Source organism: Arachis ipaensis, chromosome B7 (assembly GCF_059453495.1).
Source record: "Arachis ipaensis isolate K30076 ecotype BB chromosome B7, ASM5945349v1, whole genome shotgun sequence".
NCBI classification, from domain to species: domain Eukaryota; kingdom Viridiplantae; phylum Streptophyta; class Magnoliopsida; order Fabales; family Fabaceae; genus Arachis; species Arachis ipaensis.
In genome coordinates this window covers 134,019,741-134,038,948 of record NC_142442.1, presented here as the reverse complement: position 1 = coordinate 134,038,948, position 19,208 = coordinate 134,019,741, and the positions used below count along the sequence as shown (strand labels likewise).

Sequence of the window (19,208 nt, the reverse complement as noted above, 5' to 3'; positions counted from 1 at the left end):
GACATTACGTATATCAAGGATTATTATATGTGATAAATTATTTCTTTATTTTTCTAAAGATAATTTATATGTAAATTAATAATCTTTATAACATACCATCTATTGCATAATTTTTCTCCTCTTAATATGGATAAATTGATGAATTTAATATATAAAATATAATTTATATTATTTAACATACGAAATAAGTAACTTAAGCCAATTATCTAAAACAATAAATATAATAGTACAAATACCTATATATTTATTAGTATTAAAAAAAATATACAAATAATATAAACATGATTTTGTTTGGAGAAAAACAATAATAAAAGTTATTAATTAAGTTAATTACATAATAAAAAATTATAAATAATTTTTTAAATAATAATAAAAAATAAGATAATTATTTTCACATACTATAAAGTTTTTTAAAAAAAATTTAGACAATAAATCAATCCTCAATAAATTATATATTAGCTCTGTTAAAAAAATTAAATGATATATTAGATATTACTATTTGTGTACTAATATATATATATATATATATATATATATATATATATATATATATATATATATGTATTATCCATTATTAAGTTATAATTAATTTATAACTCAATTTTTGGTAATTAAAATTTAAATAATTAAAATTATTAAATGCTAAATATTTTACAGTTAACTAATTTATTTTTGTTATTAAAATTTTAAAAAAGGTGAGTTATTAATCAATTCTGAATTCAAATTTAAATTTAAATTTGTGTAAGAAAATATTTTGAATTTTTTTCACTAACCAAAATTAATTTTGAAATAAAAAATTATTTTGTATATCATATCATCATATTATAAATATTATAAAATAGTGTAGTCATTCATTTTTTTTAATGACAATTATTGTCAAATAAAATAATAAAAAAATAGAAAAAAATATATTCCAATCTAGGAATAATAATTTATTTTTCAATAGAATAAATTATATATTAAATAACAAAAGTTATTATAGTTTCTTTTTACACAATTTAATATACTCAACTACGGTGTTTTGGTAATATTACCAAAAAATATTAATCAATCTAATAGCTTTTTTAATGACATAAGTTTATAAGTTTAGAAGCTTGAAAATCATATCATAAAATATAAAATTTTAACCGGTAATAACGTTGATCATATTGGTTGACTTCATGAATGAATATGATACCAATAAATAAAACCGTCACAATTAAATTTCAATAAAGGCAAATCTCCATAAGTATTGCTATCATTAATGAGAACTGTTCTACTTTCAAGACAAATACTATTTTCTTTCACTGTATTTTTCAACTCGGCTGGTCGAAAACTAATCCTCCACGGATTGAAGCTCCATTTATTAAAGGTCTGCCTCTAGCCAATGAGTTGTTACATACACAAGGCGGAATTTGAAACTCTAATACTTACTTAGGTAGACAAGTGAGATGACCACTCAATCAATCCAAATCAGTTAAGACAAATACTAATTATTTTTAATATTTTTAATATTAAAAATAATTAAATTTTGATTTTAATTATAACTTTGTAAAATATTTATAGTAATAATTATTATATATATCTTTTGTTTAATTTTTTAATAAAAAATTATATATTTTTATTAATTATCCCGTATAGTGTACGGGAACATATACTAGTATATCTAATTTTACAACCAAAATGTATCACATATCACTTTTTCATTATAATTAAAATCAATTTTTTTTTCTAAAATTAAAGAGTTCTATCCTCTTTCCTACTAATTGTATAACCAAAATATGTCAAATATCACTCCCTCATTACAATTAAAATCAAATCTTTCTCTCCAAAATTAAAGAGTTCTTTCCTCATCTCTACTAATTTTACAACCAATGTGCCACATGTCATTCACTCATTGCAATTGAAATCAAATCTTTTCCTCCAAAATTAAAGAGTTCTCTCTCTTCCCTCTCCCTTTGTCTATCCCTCTTATTCCTTCAACTACTCTATTTCTTTTATATATCATTATCAATGAATAATTATAAATTTGACAATCAAAATATGCAACATGACATTCTTTAATTATATTAAAATTAAAATTAAAATATTAAAATTAAAATTAAAATATAGCTATATTATATATTGTATTATATTATATATTATTATTTAATTTAATAACAAAATGTGTCACATGACACTCTTATTAAATTTGAGAGAAAATATTTTTTTCTAAAATTAATAAACTCTCTTCCTAAATTCTCTCATATACTTCTCTCTCTTTTTTCTATTTCTCTTTATCCTTCTCACTCTGTATATAACTCTTATATATTTATATATTATTATCTAATTTAATAACTAAATGTGTCACATGACATTCTTTTATTCAAATTGAGAAAAAATATTTCCTGCAAAAATTAATAAACTCCCTTTTTAAATTCTCTTATCCATCTCTCTCCCTTTTTCTATTTCTCTTTCTACTATTTTCACTCAATATATAATTTGTAATTTATATTTTATATTACTAATTGGACAAATCAAAATGTGTCATCAGATATTTTTTATTATAATTAAAATAAATTTTTTTTCTTTTAAAATTAACAAACTCCCTTTCTCAGTCTTCATCTTTATCTTTTTTTCTCGTTCTCTATTTTTCTATCTTTTTATTCTACAAAAAATAAAATTAACAAAATAATATAATTTAAATAAAAAATATTATTATTTTATATATATATATATTTTTTAGTTTTTTTTATTTAAGTTTAAATTTTCACTGTTTATTCTTTCTAATCTATATTTTTATTTTTCTTCTTTCAAATATTTATTAAATAGATTAAAAGTTAAAATCAAGATTTAATTGTTTTAAAAAAATTAATTGAGTTAATTTTATAACTATCAATATAATTTTTTATATTAATATCTAATTATATTTTTATATACATAGAGAGAAAAAATATTATTTTTAAATAATAAGCATAAAAATTAATTATTTCTATATGAGTTATAGCTCAAATGGCATAGTCAGATAGTCTCCCCATACTCAATTAAGAGGTTGCGGTTTCGAGTCTCATATTTTTGGTAAAAAAAAAAAAAACAGACTTAATATCTAATCAAAAGTATACAAGTTAAATCATTTCAAATTTTAGATAACAAATATTAAAATTAATTATTAGTAATAAATCAAACTCTTTTACGTGAAAATAATAACTAAAAATCTTATTATTTGATTTTGTATCCACGGAGATCCTGGTCTTCTTAGTCAACGAGAATTTTTGTTCTTTACGATCTTTTTGTAAAAGTAATTTGATTCTATAAATCATTAAATCTTTTGTGCTATAATCTATAATGTCAGGACAAAACCAATATAATTTTAAAAGATTTATATTTTTGTAACATAAATAGAATAAAAATACTAGTTAAGTTTTAATTATATAGAATTTTTAAGCCGCGTAAAATGATTGTGACGTGACTATGTGAGACGCATTACTATTCTTTAATTGATTGAGAAAGTATGGGGAGATAATGTGTACAATAAAATAAAAAAATTAAAATTAAAAATTAAATCATTAATTATTTAATTTTAAATTTTAAATTTTGAAAAATTAGGATTAGTATTTAAACTCATTCACACTATGTACGGTTATTTCTAATCTTACCATAACCTCTGATACACACGTCTAAAACTTGTCGCCATCTTCTCTGGTACCGACGTCGCTGCAGTCTCCTATCGACACCGCCTCTACTTCCGTCGGTCATCCCGATGTGCCTCGCTCTCTGTCGCTGTTTTCACGCCACTCTTCCGATACTCAACCAGATGGTTCCTTGTAGATAACCATTTCCAACGCCTACTCTTCTCTCTCTTCCCATCCGATCTCTCTCCTTCTCGGATATACCATAATCCTTCTCTCACTTTCTGCCTTCAAAGTTTAGTGGTAAGCATCGATGGCGGCACCACCAGCTAGGGCTCGTGCAGATTATGATTACCTAATCAAGCTCTTTCTTATTGGCGATAGTAGTGTGGGAAAAAGTTGTCTGCTTTTGCGATTTTTTTATGGTTCTTTTACAACCAGTTTGGCAATATCAAATCAAACACTCAATTGTTTGCTTTTGATTTTCACTCATGTCTCTTCCTCTGTTTAAACTTTTTTTTTTATTTTTTGTTTCTTCAATTTTATGGTTATATCAAATAATAAGATTCATGTGTTAAATTATACATTTTTCTCTAATAAAAATTTAATTGTTGGATGCTCATAGTTACTTTTTTTTTTGTTTATTTATCTCTTTCTTCTTCTATTTTAATGGTCAATTTAGGATGGTCATTTTAGTAAGTATGCGGATGGTTATTTTAATTTTTATGTAGATGATTATTTTGATTGGATTAGATTTAGTTATATATAATTAAAATATGTTGGATGTTCAATTCATTAGATATGCGGATGATTATTTTTATTCTTAAGTGGATGGTTACTTTTACTAAGGGTGAGTAGCGTGTGACAAACCAAGCAGCGATGGTGAAGTGGGATGATTATTGATAAAAGTGGGAGATGACCGCCGATTAAAAAAGAAAAGAGTATTAGAGTGAAATATTTTGATAAATTAGAATTTTGAATGGTTATTTTTTAAAAATAACTAACTATATTTTTTAAAAATTTAAAATTAAAAATTAAAAAATTTAAAATTTAAAATTTAAATTAAAATAATTGAACAAAAATTTTTGAATTTAAGTAATATGTAGAGTAATTTTTATTATTTATTTATATTGGGTTAAATAACTAACTTATTATATATATTGTCAAGATTTCCTATCTCCCTAACGGGATTCTAATTGATTACTTCTTGTTAGATTATTGTTAAAGCGTTGGAAAGGAAGAATGCAAAGAAATCGTGGCAAGAGTAGTCCAATAATAAAGGAATGTTTCAAAAAAGGCTGCTAGTGTTTGTGTTAAATTGCCAAACAATAATTGCACTCACAGAACACGCCTACGGCCTTTTATGAGGGAAATTAAATTAAAAGCAAAGAAAATAATAAAGATTACTAGCTAGTTCGATTAGAAAATTAGTCGTAGTAAACGAGTGTCAATAATTAATTTGTTTGTCTAATACTATTTTCTAACAAGCCATACATTTTTCTTTTATAATTTTGTGGAAATTCCAACTAGCTATGCCACATCCCCACGTGTATTTCTACTACTATTTCTGAAAAGTTATTGTGTTAGCATTGCTCATATTACATGAGTTGTATGTTAAAATAAAAATGTTTGAAAAAATAATAAAAAAGTCTGAAATAATTTAAAATTATTTTATTTTCTTTAATTACTATCTATGAAACACGAACATTTCGTTGAGTTATCGTGTTCGTATATCGGACACATTTTAGACACGATGTTTATCGATACTCGTCTGACACGCGTATCTGTTGTGCCCAACTGTATTTTAATAAAAAATAAAAATTCTTCGCCGGACATACTTGAACACGCCTAAATACAATTACTTGTCAGCGTGTCCAGCCTTATTCTTAACATGTATTCTTGAAATGGATTTAGAAATAGGGAGCCACTTAGATAAAGATATCAAAAACGTCTTTTTTTAAAGATATTTTTTAAAAATTAAAATTTAACACATATAATCAATTAAATTATATTATTTTTATTAAAATTAGACTGGACAAATCAGTTTAGCAAAAAAAAATTAATAAATTAAATTTTTAAACCGATATAAATTAATATTTTTTATAAAAAATTACTACAATATCCTTATTATAAAACACAACTAAAATATCCCTATTATATATATATATATATATATATATATATATATATATATATATATTTGAAAACTTTAAATTCTAACTCTATAACGATAGAGAAAAAAGGGCTAGAATTTAGAATTCTCAAAATTAATATATATAATAAGAGTATTTCAGTCATTTTATATAATAGGGGTATTGTAGTCTTTTTTTTATAAAAAATAATATTAATTTAGACGAATTCAAAATCTGATTCACTATTTTTCGGTCAAATTAATTTGTCTGACCTAATTTTGACAAAAATAACATAATTTAAGTGATTATATGTATTAAATTTCAATTATTAAAAAATATTTTTAAAAAAAGACATTTTCTGCATCTTTATGGGAGCATTTCCTTAGAAATAATATATATTATTATTTATTAAAATAAAAATTATTTTAAATACTTTTAATAATTAAAGAACACATTAAAAATAGTTAAAAAATTATTTTATATTTTAATATCAATAAAATATCAAAATATCATGGTAATTTATCTAAAAAATATTTTATATTATATATATATATAGTGTTTCCGTGTCTTATAAAATTTTAAAATTTGTGTGTCCGTGTATCCCATATCATGTCGTGTCCCGTATTCATATCATCAATGTCTGTACATCATAGATTACTGTTAATATAATTCAATAATATTAAATATAATAAATATATAATTTTATATATTATATATATAAAGTTATAAATATTAAATTAAATTAAATAAATTTAATTTATTATCTCTCTAACATTGCATATGTTAAAATATTTGAAGATATAATGATCACCCACGTGCCACGTTTATAACCAATAGCAATGATTATTATGCTGCATGAAAAAATAAAATAAGGTAAAGTAGTTATATAAAGTAACCGTGTATATATATATATATATATATATAATGTTATATCTGTTTCTCTATAGCAATCTTACAAAATCTTTATTTTCAATACAAGATTAATTATATTAATTAATCATGTTTGCGAAACTCCAATAATATTCAAGGGTTACCATGCATGTGTAGGTTTCTAAATTGTTCATTACTGTATTACTGTTTGATTTTATTAGTCCAAGCTTTTTGGAATCGCTTACTTTTTTGTCTTTCATCTCTTCTCCTTGTCCTTGAGGACCAAATAGAGGTGTTCAAAAATAAATAAATAAATAAATAAGAAACGAATATCAGAATTCAGAACCAATAATAATCATTCTTCAAAGAATGTAGGATGCTTATAGAATCTTAAAGATTCTGCTACAGATAGCACAACACTCAAAATTAATTAACACAACCGAATGCATGAATAATAATTTCTTCTGAATAATGGTTCTAATATTACGAATCTAAAACACTTGCTGGAATCCCAAATATATATAATATTGTAAAATGAACATATTTACAATGTCATGTGAATCCTCCTGCTCCGATCCCTCTTTGTGCATCTTGTGGCTAATTTTTTTTTATATTGATTAAATATACGTGTAATACCTTATTATGGAAAGATTAGGTATTTTTCTTTGATATAGCGTTTTTTTTTAATTGATAATATTTAAATCGGACAGTCCGATTTATTTGAAGAAAAAATAAATTACAAATCGAAAGGTCTGATTTATACTTTTAAATTTTTTTATTTTTTAAAATAAAAATCAGACGGTCCGATTTGTGTAATCTATAATAATGTAAAATACTTCTCTCCTTACAGCATCTTGTAATACAACTCTCTCCCTCACAAGAAAAATAAAATGCGCGCATCTTGTTCTTTAATGAAAGAGTAGGCTTTCAAATTGAAAAAAAAAAAAAAAAAAGAGAAGTAGAAGAATATAATATGTTATTAGAAATAATGTTATTATTAATAAGAACACATGTGTAATATGTTTGAATATGGCATGGTGAGAGGACTACCAGCTACCACTAAATAAAGGTAGTAATATAATTAACTAATATTATTAAAGTTGTGGTATGTTATGTGGAGGAAATCATTAAAAATATTAGAGTGTGATTAGAATCGTTTTTAATCATTAATCTAATTTTTTCAGTTTAGTAATTTAACATAATTTAGTTTATATTTTTAAATATTAATAATAAAAAATAATAAATGATGATGATTCTCTAACAGTTTTAAAAATTGGGGAATGCTAGGAAACAATAAAAATTTTAAACAACATGAACAACCACCAATCAAATGAAAATACACTATACCTTAATTTAATGTTACTAATTAAATTTACTCTTTTAACCCTCTTAATTCACATTGTTTACACATTGTTCAAAAATCTTATTGATTACCTACTTTTTCTTAAAAATTATATCCTAGGAGAGAGAGAGAGGAAATTAAAAATCAGGATAGAAAAGATGTGAGAACAAATTAAAGTGATGGGGCATATGCATCCCTCCATGCATGGGGTTCACACAGGGAAAGTGCTTGGTAAATGCATGGTACCAGGTGCTGGCAGAAGCATGAAAACATTGACCATTGTTCATTGTTGATTACTATATATATGCATGTTACAGAGAGAGTACTATAGTAGAAAACACATACATACATACATACATGGCTATGGAGCAATCATCAAATATTAGGAATGTAAAGCTTCCGCTGATGCTTCTTGTTGCTGTTGCAGCTCTCCATTATTGTGCAGCAGCTAACTGCACACGTAGCTGCGGCTCCGTGAGCATTCCATTCCCGTTTGGGACCACAAAGGAGTGCTCCCTCGCCCCCGAATTCCTTATCTACTGCACCAATAAACATGTCCCACACTTACAAGACAATCACCTGCGTCTGCGAAGCATCGATGTCGATCACGGCGAACTCCGCGTTTCCTTGCCGGTAGCCAGTGATTGCTACTTCACCAACAGCAGCAGCAAGGGGGGAAAGTTCTTCAACAATGAAACCGATCAGACCGTGTTTCTGGGAAATTATAGCATCTCAACGAGCCAAAACTTGTTCACAACGGTTGGCTGTGAAACACTTGGATTAGTGGTGGGAAGGGATTCAGAGGCAGAGAGAATGAGACCGTTTCCTAAGACATGCTTATCATACTGCGACCGACGTAAAGACGCAAAGGATGGGGAGTGCACCGGAACCGGTTGTTGCAATACTTCTATACCCGATGCCTCACCACAAGGCTTATCGTACATTTATTATTCTTTTGAGAATTCCATTTTGAATAACGGTGAAATATTCGTTGACTTCAACAACCCTTGTGGTTATGCTTTTGTGGTGGAAAAAGGAGAGTACAAGTTTGAGACCACACATCTGAAACAGTTGGAGACTACTACGTTCCCAGTGGTGCTGGATTGGAGTGTAGGGAACCTCAAATGTAAAGAAGCTCGGAAGAAACATTCCACCTATGCGTGTAAGGCGCACAACAGCACGTGTCACGATTCCACCAAGCGTCGTGGTTACCTATGCAAATGTTCTTCTGGCTTTCAGGGTAACGCTTATCTCCCTCATGGTTGTAAAGGTAGGTAGAGTATTCTTTCAGATTCATTTTGTATTTTAAAATTGTTATACGTATGCGACATTATATATCACATATTGCTTCAGATGTTGATGAGTGCAAGACACCCAATAAATTTTGCCATGCCAATGCAACATGCAACAACACATATGGGAACTACACTTGTGCTTGTCACAAAGGGTACAATGGAAATGGCAAACTTCAAGGAACTGGATGCACTCCCAACAGATCCTTCTCCAAACTTATCACACACACAATTCCATTGAGTGAGTCAAACATTTTTTCTTTGGTGAAAACTCGGATGAAGTTGACTTAACCTGAAATTTAGATGAAAATTTAGTCAAATCAGTAAAATTATCTAATGACTTTTAAGTATCAATTTTACGTGAAGTTGACTATATCGGAATTTTTCTTTTTTCTTTTTAAAAGATATTATAGATAATCAATTTTTAATTAGTGAATATTAATGAATTTTAAAGTTTATAATTTAAGATGTAAAATTATAGATTTATAATTTGAAGTTTAAAGTTTAAAATAAATAAAGTAATTTAAAAAAGATGCTAATGTTAACTAAAAAATATTGATTATTTAGTATTGTTTTTTAAATGATTTTCACATCAGTTAACAAAACATCTTTTTACGAATTGCGCTGTTTAAATTTGTATATTATTGAATTTTCATTTTGTTAATTAGTTAACATATTTTGCCTAATAAAGTGATGTCTATTAAACGATATGAAATAATATTTTGGGAATATCACATATACTTAATTGTCTTTATGCAGCAAACACAAATAAATATTTGTAATACATTATTTAGAATATCTCACACGCATCAATAGGATATAAAATAATTTATTTTCCCTCTTGTTTATTATTATTTGCAGTTGTCAGTTTAAGCATCTTAGTGTTATTTGTGGCGAGCTTTAATGCTTATTGTGGATTGAGAAAAAGGAAGCTCAACAAACTTAAAGAACAGTTTTTTCAACAAAATGGTGGTCTATTGTTACAACAAAAAATTGCCAAACATAGAGGTTCAATTGAAACAGCTAAAATCTTTAGCATAGAAGAGCTAAAGAAGGCCACCAACAACTTTGATGAAGTCAAGATCCTAGGCCGAGGAGGCTACGGAATAGTTTACAAAGGATTATTACAAGACAACAAAACCGTTGCAATCAAAAAGTCCAAAATCAGTGACCAAAGCCAGATTGAACAATTCATCAATGAGGTGGTAATACTTACTCAAATCAACCATACAAATGTGGTTAAACTTTTGGGGTGTTGCTTAGAGACACAAGTTCCATTGCTCGTTTATGAATTCATTCAAGGTGGTACTCTTAATGATCATCTTCATGGTCAGAACCAATCTTTAAAGCTTAACTGGAAAACAAGATTGAGAATAGCAGCAGAAACTGCTGGGGCTTTGGCATACTTGCATTCTGCTACTTGTCCACCAATCATACATAGAGATGTTAAAACTACCAACATACTTCTTGATCATAATCTCAAAGCAAAGGTTTCTGATTTCGGAGCTTCAAAGATTGTTCCCCTTGATAAAACCGAACTATCCACCTTGGTGCAAGGGACTGTGGGGTATCTAGACCCTGAATACTTCCACACAAGCCACTTAACAGAAAAGAGTGATGTGTATAGTTTCGGAGTCGTTCTAGCAGAGTTAGTTACAGGACGAAAAGCACTTTGTTTTGATTTGCCTGAGGATGATAGAAACCTTGCAATGTACTTCATTTCTTCAATGAATAAGGGTCGCTTACTTCAGATTCTGGACAATCAGATAACAAATGAGGCAAAGCCCGAGCAGCTCATGGAATTTGCCAATATTGCAAAACGATGTTTGAGGTTGAAGGGAGAAGAAAGACCTACCATGAAAGAAGTGGCAACTGAACTTGAGGGACTTAGAATAATGGAAAATCATAGGTGGGAAAGTGATAGATCGTCTTTGGAAGAGACTGAAGATTTGCTCAATGCATCACCATCATCATCATCATTGGCTTTTTACAGTGAAGATAATGGATCTTATGGAAGGGACATTATTTCTAGATTGGAAAGCATAGGTCAGATTTCTATTTCATTAGGTGGAAGGTGATTTATAATTTTATATAAATTAAGTAATATGTTCTACATGATGATACATATGTTGGTGCAACACTTTTTATTTTTTTGTAGCATCAAATATAACCTTGATAATTACATGTATCTATGGCAATTCTGTTTTTAACTATTTGGATTTCACTTTATGTAGTTTTTAAAGTATATATTCACATTCAATATTTCTCAGAGATTACAGTTTACAAGGTTAAGAATCTTCTAACCCTACCAAAATGTCAAAAGCTAGATTCCATGTCATTAGGTAGTGAAAGACTGGAAGATGACAATGCAAGTTGATATTTTTATTAAGTTTATCTCCATCTTTAATTAATTTTCTTATGATCAAGAGTATTTGCTAATTAAATGTTAATGCATCATCAAATAATTGATTGTTGTGTTTAATAGGAAGGTTTGCGTGTGAATTTTCCTTAACTTCATGCATCAATATTAATTAGTTTGTCGTTTCTTCAAGGTTTTCATTCTACTTAGTTTTAAGCTTTTCTTTTAGTAGCGTTTATGTTGATCACAAAAAAAAAAAAAAAAACCCATAAAACAGACAAATAAAAAGAGAAAAACTCTATACAAAAATTTATGAAACAAAAAAAGAGGCTCTTTTTAAAAAGTTAATATAAAATCTTTTAGACACATAGATAGAAAAAAAAGTAAATATTTAAATAAATAAACAATAATAATATCTCTAAAAAATATAACTCTTTATGTTGTTTGTATCAAAATTTTAAAAAAATATTTAAATTGTGACAAAAATATTCTAACATAAAAGATATTTATTTCTATAGCAAAATTAACTTTTTTTTAACTTATTATTTAAGTTGTTTTAAAAAACTGTTATTTTTTTTATTTATAAATCTGTCTAAACTGATTTAAGTAGTTTTTTATTGGGTTATACTAGGTAACTAATGACTTTTCTGAATAACATGAACAACCATTAATAAAATAAAAGTACACTACATCTTTAAATTATTCACCTAAATTTTAATATTAGAATAATCATCTATACACCTAATAAAATAAACATCCAATATATATTCATATTGTTTAGTATTTTTATTATCTATCTATATTTTTTTATTAGAAATGATGTTATTAATAAAAAGCACACGTGTAATGTGTTTGAATGATATGGTCAGACGACTACGACTACCAACTACCACTAAATAAAAGTAATCAATCTTAAACTTGCCGGAGAGATGAAACTAAAAATTGGGATGGAAAAGATGTGAGAACAAATTAAAGTAGTGATGTGGCATATATATATATATGTGGGGAGTTTTCTGGTGATCAAGGTAGTAATGATTAAAAATGACTAAAAATTGATCCACAAATAAGAGGTTGACATGTGAAATGGTTAATTATAATAAGAATTATTTTAAAAATATATTTTTGTGAATTACATTAAAACAAGGAGCCATAATTTTCACAAATTTTCAAAAAAAATGTTGTGGGCCTTCGACAATATAGAGAAAAAATGAAAAAAGCTAAATTATAAGAAAAAAAACAAGAAAAATATAAATACATCGAAAAAAAAGATAAACAAAAAACTGTGCAGTTAATAAAAATGAGAAACCAAATAAAAAAAATAAAAAAATAAAAAACTACGACATTAATTTAAAGTTTATAAAAAAATATTATTTTTTTATTTTTAAATTTACGTAATTGAATTCCAAACCAACAAATTGAGTAAAACCTCATTTAATTGCATTATATTTTGATTTTTTTTATTTTTTATTATATAGCTATTAATAATTATTGATTCTTTCTTTAAATGGATAATATAAGAAGAAACTAAGCTAAAAAATTAAAATCAAAATTTGTCATATTATGAAGTTTTAAATTTATTTTTTTCTATTCAAATATTTATATTGATAATTTGGTTTCTATTATATATTAGTTATATCTCTTAATTAATTTTTTATAATTAAAATTTGTAATTGAGTATATTTTATTTTTTTTAATTTAATTTTTTGATTGATTATTTTTTAAATAGATGTATACGACAAAAATAAGAGATAAGAGAGCGGTATTTATTTCGGTAAATATTTTTAAAATGATTTATTTTGATAATTATTATATTTATTTAATTTATAAAAATAAAAAATCCCACAAAAATGTGGCGATTATCATTCTTTTCACTCATCATTTTTGCCTAGGTATAATTACTCTATTAGTCCCTATAGTTTTATCAAATTTATAATTAGATTTTTTTAATTAGATTTCTTATATTTTTTTTTCAATTGAAAATTTGTGAAAATTATAGCTTCTTGTTTTAATGTAATTCGCAAAAAATATATTTTTAAAATGATTCTCATTATAATCAACCATTTCACATGTCAACCTCTTATTTGTGGGTCAATCTTTGGTTACCTTGGCCACTACTACCTTCGTCACCAGAGAACTCCCCTATACAGAGATATATATGCAAACTTGGAAACTGCTTGGTAAATGCATGGTAGATGGCTTGGTACGAGGAGTCATGAAACATGTGTTAGCAAAAGCATGAAAACATGGATCATTGGGACCTCTATATGTCTTGATTTAATTTCTATATGCAAGTAATAGAGTAAAAAAAGACATGGATGTGGTGCACTCATCAAAGCAAATAAGCTTGTTGTTGTTGTTGTTGGTGCTTCAGCACTCCATTATTGTGCAGCCTCATGCCCTAATCAATCAAAATGCGGAAACGTCATGATTCCCTTCCCCTTTAGCACGGTCGAGAATTGCTGCCTCGATACCAATTTCTTCATCAGTTGCACAAACAATGTCCCATACTTGCCCTTGCCATTGGACTATGATGGTGACCTACCAGTGCTAATAAGATCTCCATCGACACAAGCAGAAAGAAGGGAAAACTCCCAAATAATGAAACAGATCAGGTGGTGTTTCTGCTGGAAAATTATAGCATCTCAACGAGCAGAAACATGTTCATAACGGTTGGTTGTGAAACACTTGGATTACTGGTGTTATGATTCAGACGCAACCGTTTGCTAAGACATGCTTATCCTACTGCGAGGAGCGTGAAGATGCAAAGGACCCACAGGGACATGGCTTGTCGCTAATGTCTTACTCTTTTGCAAAAGCCCTCCTGGTTGCAAAGGTACTCTTGTTGTTTCAGATTCATTTTAACCGATTTGGATTAGTGGAGTGCAGGGTTGGCTCATCTAAGACACGCATTATCCTTTTGTTCCTTCAGATATTAATGAGTTATGCGTAAAAGAAGCAACATGCAACAACTTTAAGGGGAGCTACCATTGTTTGTGTCCTCCTCCTCAAAAGAACATAACCAGTACGAAAACGTCCGAACAACACAAGAGAGAGAAAACCGCTTTATTGTGTGAGCCACCTATCTACAATTTATATAAAAATTTAATTTTAATGTATTGACATTCTAATTTTACACTTGTATTTAATTATATAACATTATATTAACAAAAATAATTATTTTTTATATTAATTACATGAATAATTATAAAAAAATAGTTATAATTGTACAAATATATAAAATATTTTATATTATAAATATATTAAAATTAAATAAAAAATATAAATAGTTTAATATTTTCCAGTATGTATATATGAATATATCTAATGCTTGACCATTTTTAGTGGGTCACAAACCAATCAACCATAATTTGAATTATTGGTAATTAGTAATTACTAATTATGAAGGAGTTTAGAGATTTTAATTTGCTACAAAGAACGTTTAGAGAGTATCCATAATAAAAATGTCATGCATAAAATTATTTTTGTAAATACTTATAAAATTTAACTTGCTCTTTTGTTTATGGTGCATGAGGAATTTAGTTGTTTTGATTGTCAATGTCTATCTTAAGAAAAACATTGTAATATCCTATAATACCCTTCTCTTTTTTTTTTCAAACCAAAAAATTCTAACCCTAATTTTAACATAACACACTCCCTCACACACTCACCAAAAATCTTAGCCATCCTTATCCCTTCCAACAGCAGAATGAAAGAACAGAAAGGGAAAAGAGAAGAGGGGGAGAACCGGAGAGGGAAGAGAAGAGGAAGGAAGAGAGGTGGCGCCGGTGGGCGTCACTGCCACCGTCGCCGCCGTCGTGTCGTCGCGAGGAAGGCCAGAACCGAGGGAGAGAGAGAGCCGCGCAAAGAGAAGGAGGCATCACCGTCCCGTGTCGCCGTCGTCACCGTCGAGGTCTTCATCGTCGCCGTCCATAGAGGTTTGCAAATAGAGGGAAGACGCGCCGTTCTACCCAGAGCCGCCACGGGAAGGGTTGTTGTAGTCAAGCTCAGCCACCATCGCCTCTGTTTCGCGCCGCCAGATCTGTCGCCGGGAGAGAAACAGAACGCGCGTGGAGAGAGAAGTGGTCGCAAGGAGGTTCTGCCGCCGTTGGAACTCCGCTGCTGCTGCTGCCATGCCCGCCGCGCCTCTGCCGCCAAGAAATGCCAAGGAGGGACTGTCCGCTGTTGCGTTGTTCCTGTCGCCGTTCGGATGTACCTGAACCAAGTCGTCGTTGCCATCGGAGCTGAACTGTTCCTGTCATTATCCCGGTCCAGCCTTTTTCCTTGATTCTGCTCTAGCTTTCATGTCCTATTATGCCACTATTTAATCTGTCTTGTCCTTGTTTTAATTCGATTTTAGTTTTGTCTGTTTTAGATTCCCAGGACTATCGCCAGCTACATTTTGTCGCTACTCCGGTCCAAATTCTGCGCTCATTCGTTTTATTCTACTTCAATCTTCCTTATCTTGAATTCGACACTCTGGGTTTGGTCTCTTCGGTCCGTTAGGACCATGCTGTGAGTAGACTTTACATTTATAATTGTTTGATTGTGCATCTGTAATTATTTTGACCTATAACTAGTATGATCTTTGAATTATACTCACTATATTTGTCTTAAATGATTTTAAATTGATTAGTATAATTGATTTATTTAAATAATTCGTTTTTATGAAGTTTATGCTTTCGGAACTATACATGAGACTATATATATTTTTGATGAAGTTTTGCATTTCTAAAATGTTTGATTTTACTTGAAAATCTGTTTTTGAAGCATTGAAGTAATTGTTAGTACTCACTCACTTTGAAATTATGAAATATGTTTTTATGATTGAGAAAATACAATTTGAAAAGATTTCTGATAAAAAAGTATTATCTGATTGATTTGATTCGATATCTTATATATTTGAGAGATTAAGGATTTATTGTATTTGAAACTATATATTTTGAATTGGTTTGGGAGGCTCGTATTAGAAAAATGTAGTTAACGGCGGTTATGACGTTAATTTAGATGCATCTGACTCAGACTCCAGCTAGCAGGGGTGTTGCTAGCCTAACGTGTAGGCCACACGTTAGATCTGTTATTTTGTTAGGACACACAAGAGGAAAGGGCTACCCATAGAGGTAGAGCCGCTCATGTGTGGACTTTTGATTTGATTTCTGTATGAGAACTCCCTTATTGATTCACCTATTATTATCAACTATTACTTTCTAATTAATATTACTTTGATAATAATATTTATATGGTCTCATGTTGATTATAGATGTATTGTCTAGTCACTGAGTTGCAAAACTCGCCCCGTTTTCTAAAAATATTTTTCAGGAACAAATATTTGACTATGTGAGACTTTCTATTCAAGAGTAACGGTCTGCAATGAGTACCTATTCTTTGTTAAAATCCTAGAAGTGTATGCTCCATATGTCACAGGATCCAATCATTTTTAGTTATTTTAATTTTTTTTGTTAAAAATATATAATTATTTATTTTAGAACTTGTAAAATATTTGTAACTTGCTTATTCAACTTATATTTGAGTATGTTAAGCTTGCTATAGGATTATTTTCCTGAGCGCCAGTCATGACTCATTTTAGATTGTGACAAACATGAACATATATTGTGTTAAAATTGATGTATTTTAAAATTTATATATTTATGCGAATTAAAAAAATTATAATTTTCCACTGATGAAAGAAATTAGCTATTTTTTATTTTTACTTAAAATATAATTATTTTGGATTAACATTTAGCCAATAATTCTGTAATAGTTTAAATCCACATTTATAAAACTTTACACATATAAAATATATAATTTGTACTTATATTTATTAAAATTCACATATATAAATTAATATAATTTATACTCATATTTGTTAGAATTTACATCTATAAATTAATAAAATTTATTTATTAAAAATAATTTAATATTTATACTAACTAAATGTAAGTAAAAATTGCTAAAAACTACTTACTTTTAAGATTTTTTATTTTTATATTTATAGATATCATTTAAATAAAATGTATATTAACCAACTTATCCAATTAATATTAATTTTAAATATGATTTTATGAATAATGCTATACATCCAAATTTTTTTATTAATCAAGTCTAATCAAGTTGGTTTGATATAATAAAAATCAATTATTACTAATATTATTTCAAGTTTTATTGTTTAACTTATTAGTTGGACTTGATTTATAAAAAGACATAGGTGTGTAATATTACTCTAATTTTATATAAAATATCTTATGGGAGTCAGTCTTGTAATTAATAAAGAGTTGATATTTATTTTGAAAAAAAAGAGAGAGATTCTCCACATCCAAACAATTTTGGTATCCAAGTTCATCTAAGTAATTTTAGGTCACGCGCTTTTTCCGCTTCTTCTTTCCTCACGCTTCTTCTCTTCTTCTTCTTCTCTTCTCTCCCGCGCTTCTTCTTCTTCTCCCACGCTTCTTCTTCTTTTTCCCACGCTCGTTTACGCACGGAACATCTTCTTCTTCGCTTTCTTCTTCACGTTCCTCCTCCTCTTCCTCATTCTCCTCTTTCTTTTTCGCATTCCTTCTTCTTCACGTGTTTTCTCTTTATCGTCATTCTTTTGTTGTTGTTGCTGTATTTTTTGTCTTTTCCTCTTTCTCTCCCTGGTGAGTAAAAGGTAGGAGGAAGAGTTTTGAATTGTGCAGAACAAAAATGCACTGAACATGTTATTATGGTGAAACAATTGTATAGTACTAAATGATTGGAACATTATCCATTACATAAATTCAAATTCGAACAGTTTTCTGCATAATGAACCGAACACATACTCATGGTGAAACAATTGTACAGTACTGAATGAACGAAGCATAATCCATTATATAAAATCAAATTCAAACAGCTTTCTATATAATGAACCAAACACGTACTTTGGTGAAATAATGGTATAGTACTGAATGAAAGAAACATAATCTATTATATAAAATCAAATTCAAACAGCTTTCTGCATAATGAATCAAACAAGTACTCATGGTGAAACAATTGTATAGTAATGAATGAACGAAACATAATCCATTATATAAAATCAAATTCCAAACACCTCTGTCTACAATTTAGAGACTATCAATTCAATTTAGATTCAGAACACCTGCGTCCATTCAATTTAATTCAATTTAGCAATTGCATTCCATTCAATTTAGCAACTGCATTCCATTCAATTGAAAAAATAATCAATTAGCAAAATGTTGGTGTTGTTGGTGATGACAATAACGAAAGAGGAGAAGAAGAAGAAGAGGAGGAGGAGGAGGAGAAGCAGAAGAAGAATCTGCGTGTGCAAAGAATAATGAGGAGGAGGAGGAGGAGGAGGAGGTAGTATACGTGAATTTGAAAGAAGAAAAAATGACGTATGTGTGTATTTGGAAGAAGAAGAAGAAGCGCGGGGGAGGAGAAGAAGAAGATAAAGTACGTCTAATGACGCTCTTTTAATGAGAGTGGTTTTTGTTGATGTTGGACCTACTTGGATAAAACTTGAATGAAAAAATACTTAAATATGTAGCATAACCCAAAAAAGAATTAGTGAAGAGTAAAATTAAATGAATAGTGAAATTTATAACTAAATTTTTTTACGATAGTGTGCACCGTACGTAATGTTTTTTTTTTTTT

At 28.3% G+C, this 19,208-nt stretch overlaps 1 protein-coding gene across 1 annotated transcript; it reads left to right on the top strand.

The window, feature by feature from the left end:
- The first annotated feature begins 8,288 nt into the window (after positions 1 to 8,288).
- Positions 8,289 to 11,301, top strand: LOC148554226 (wall-associated receptor kinase 1-like). The gene is made up of 3 exons (XM_088493721.1): positions 8,289 to 9,201; positions 9,285 to 9,464; positions 10,085 to 11,301. Exons 1-3 carry the CDS (start codon positions 8,289 to 8,291, stop codon positions 11,299 to 11,301), a joined length of 2,310 nt encoding a protein of 769 aa, XP_088349847.1.
- The last annotated feature ends 7,907 nt before the right edge of the window (positions 11,302 to 19,208 follow it).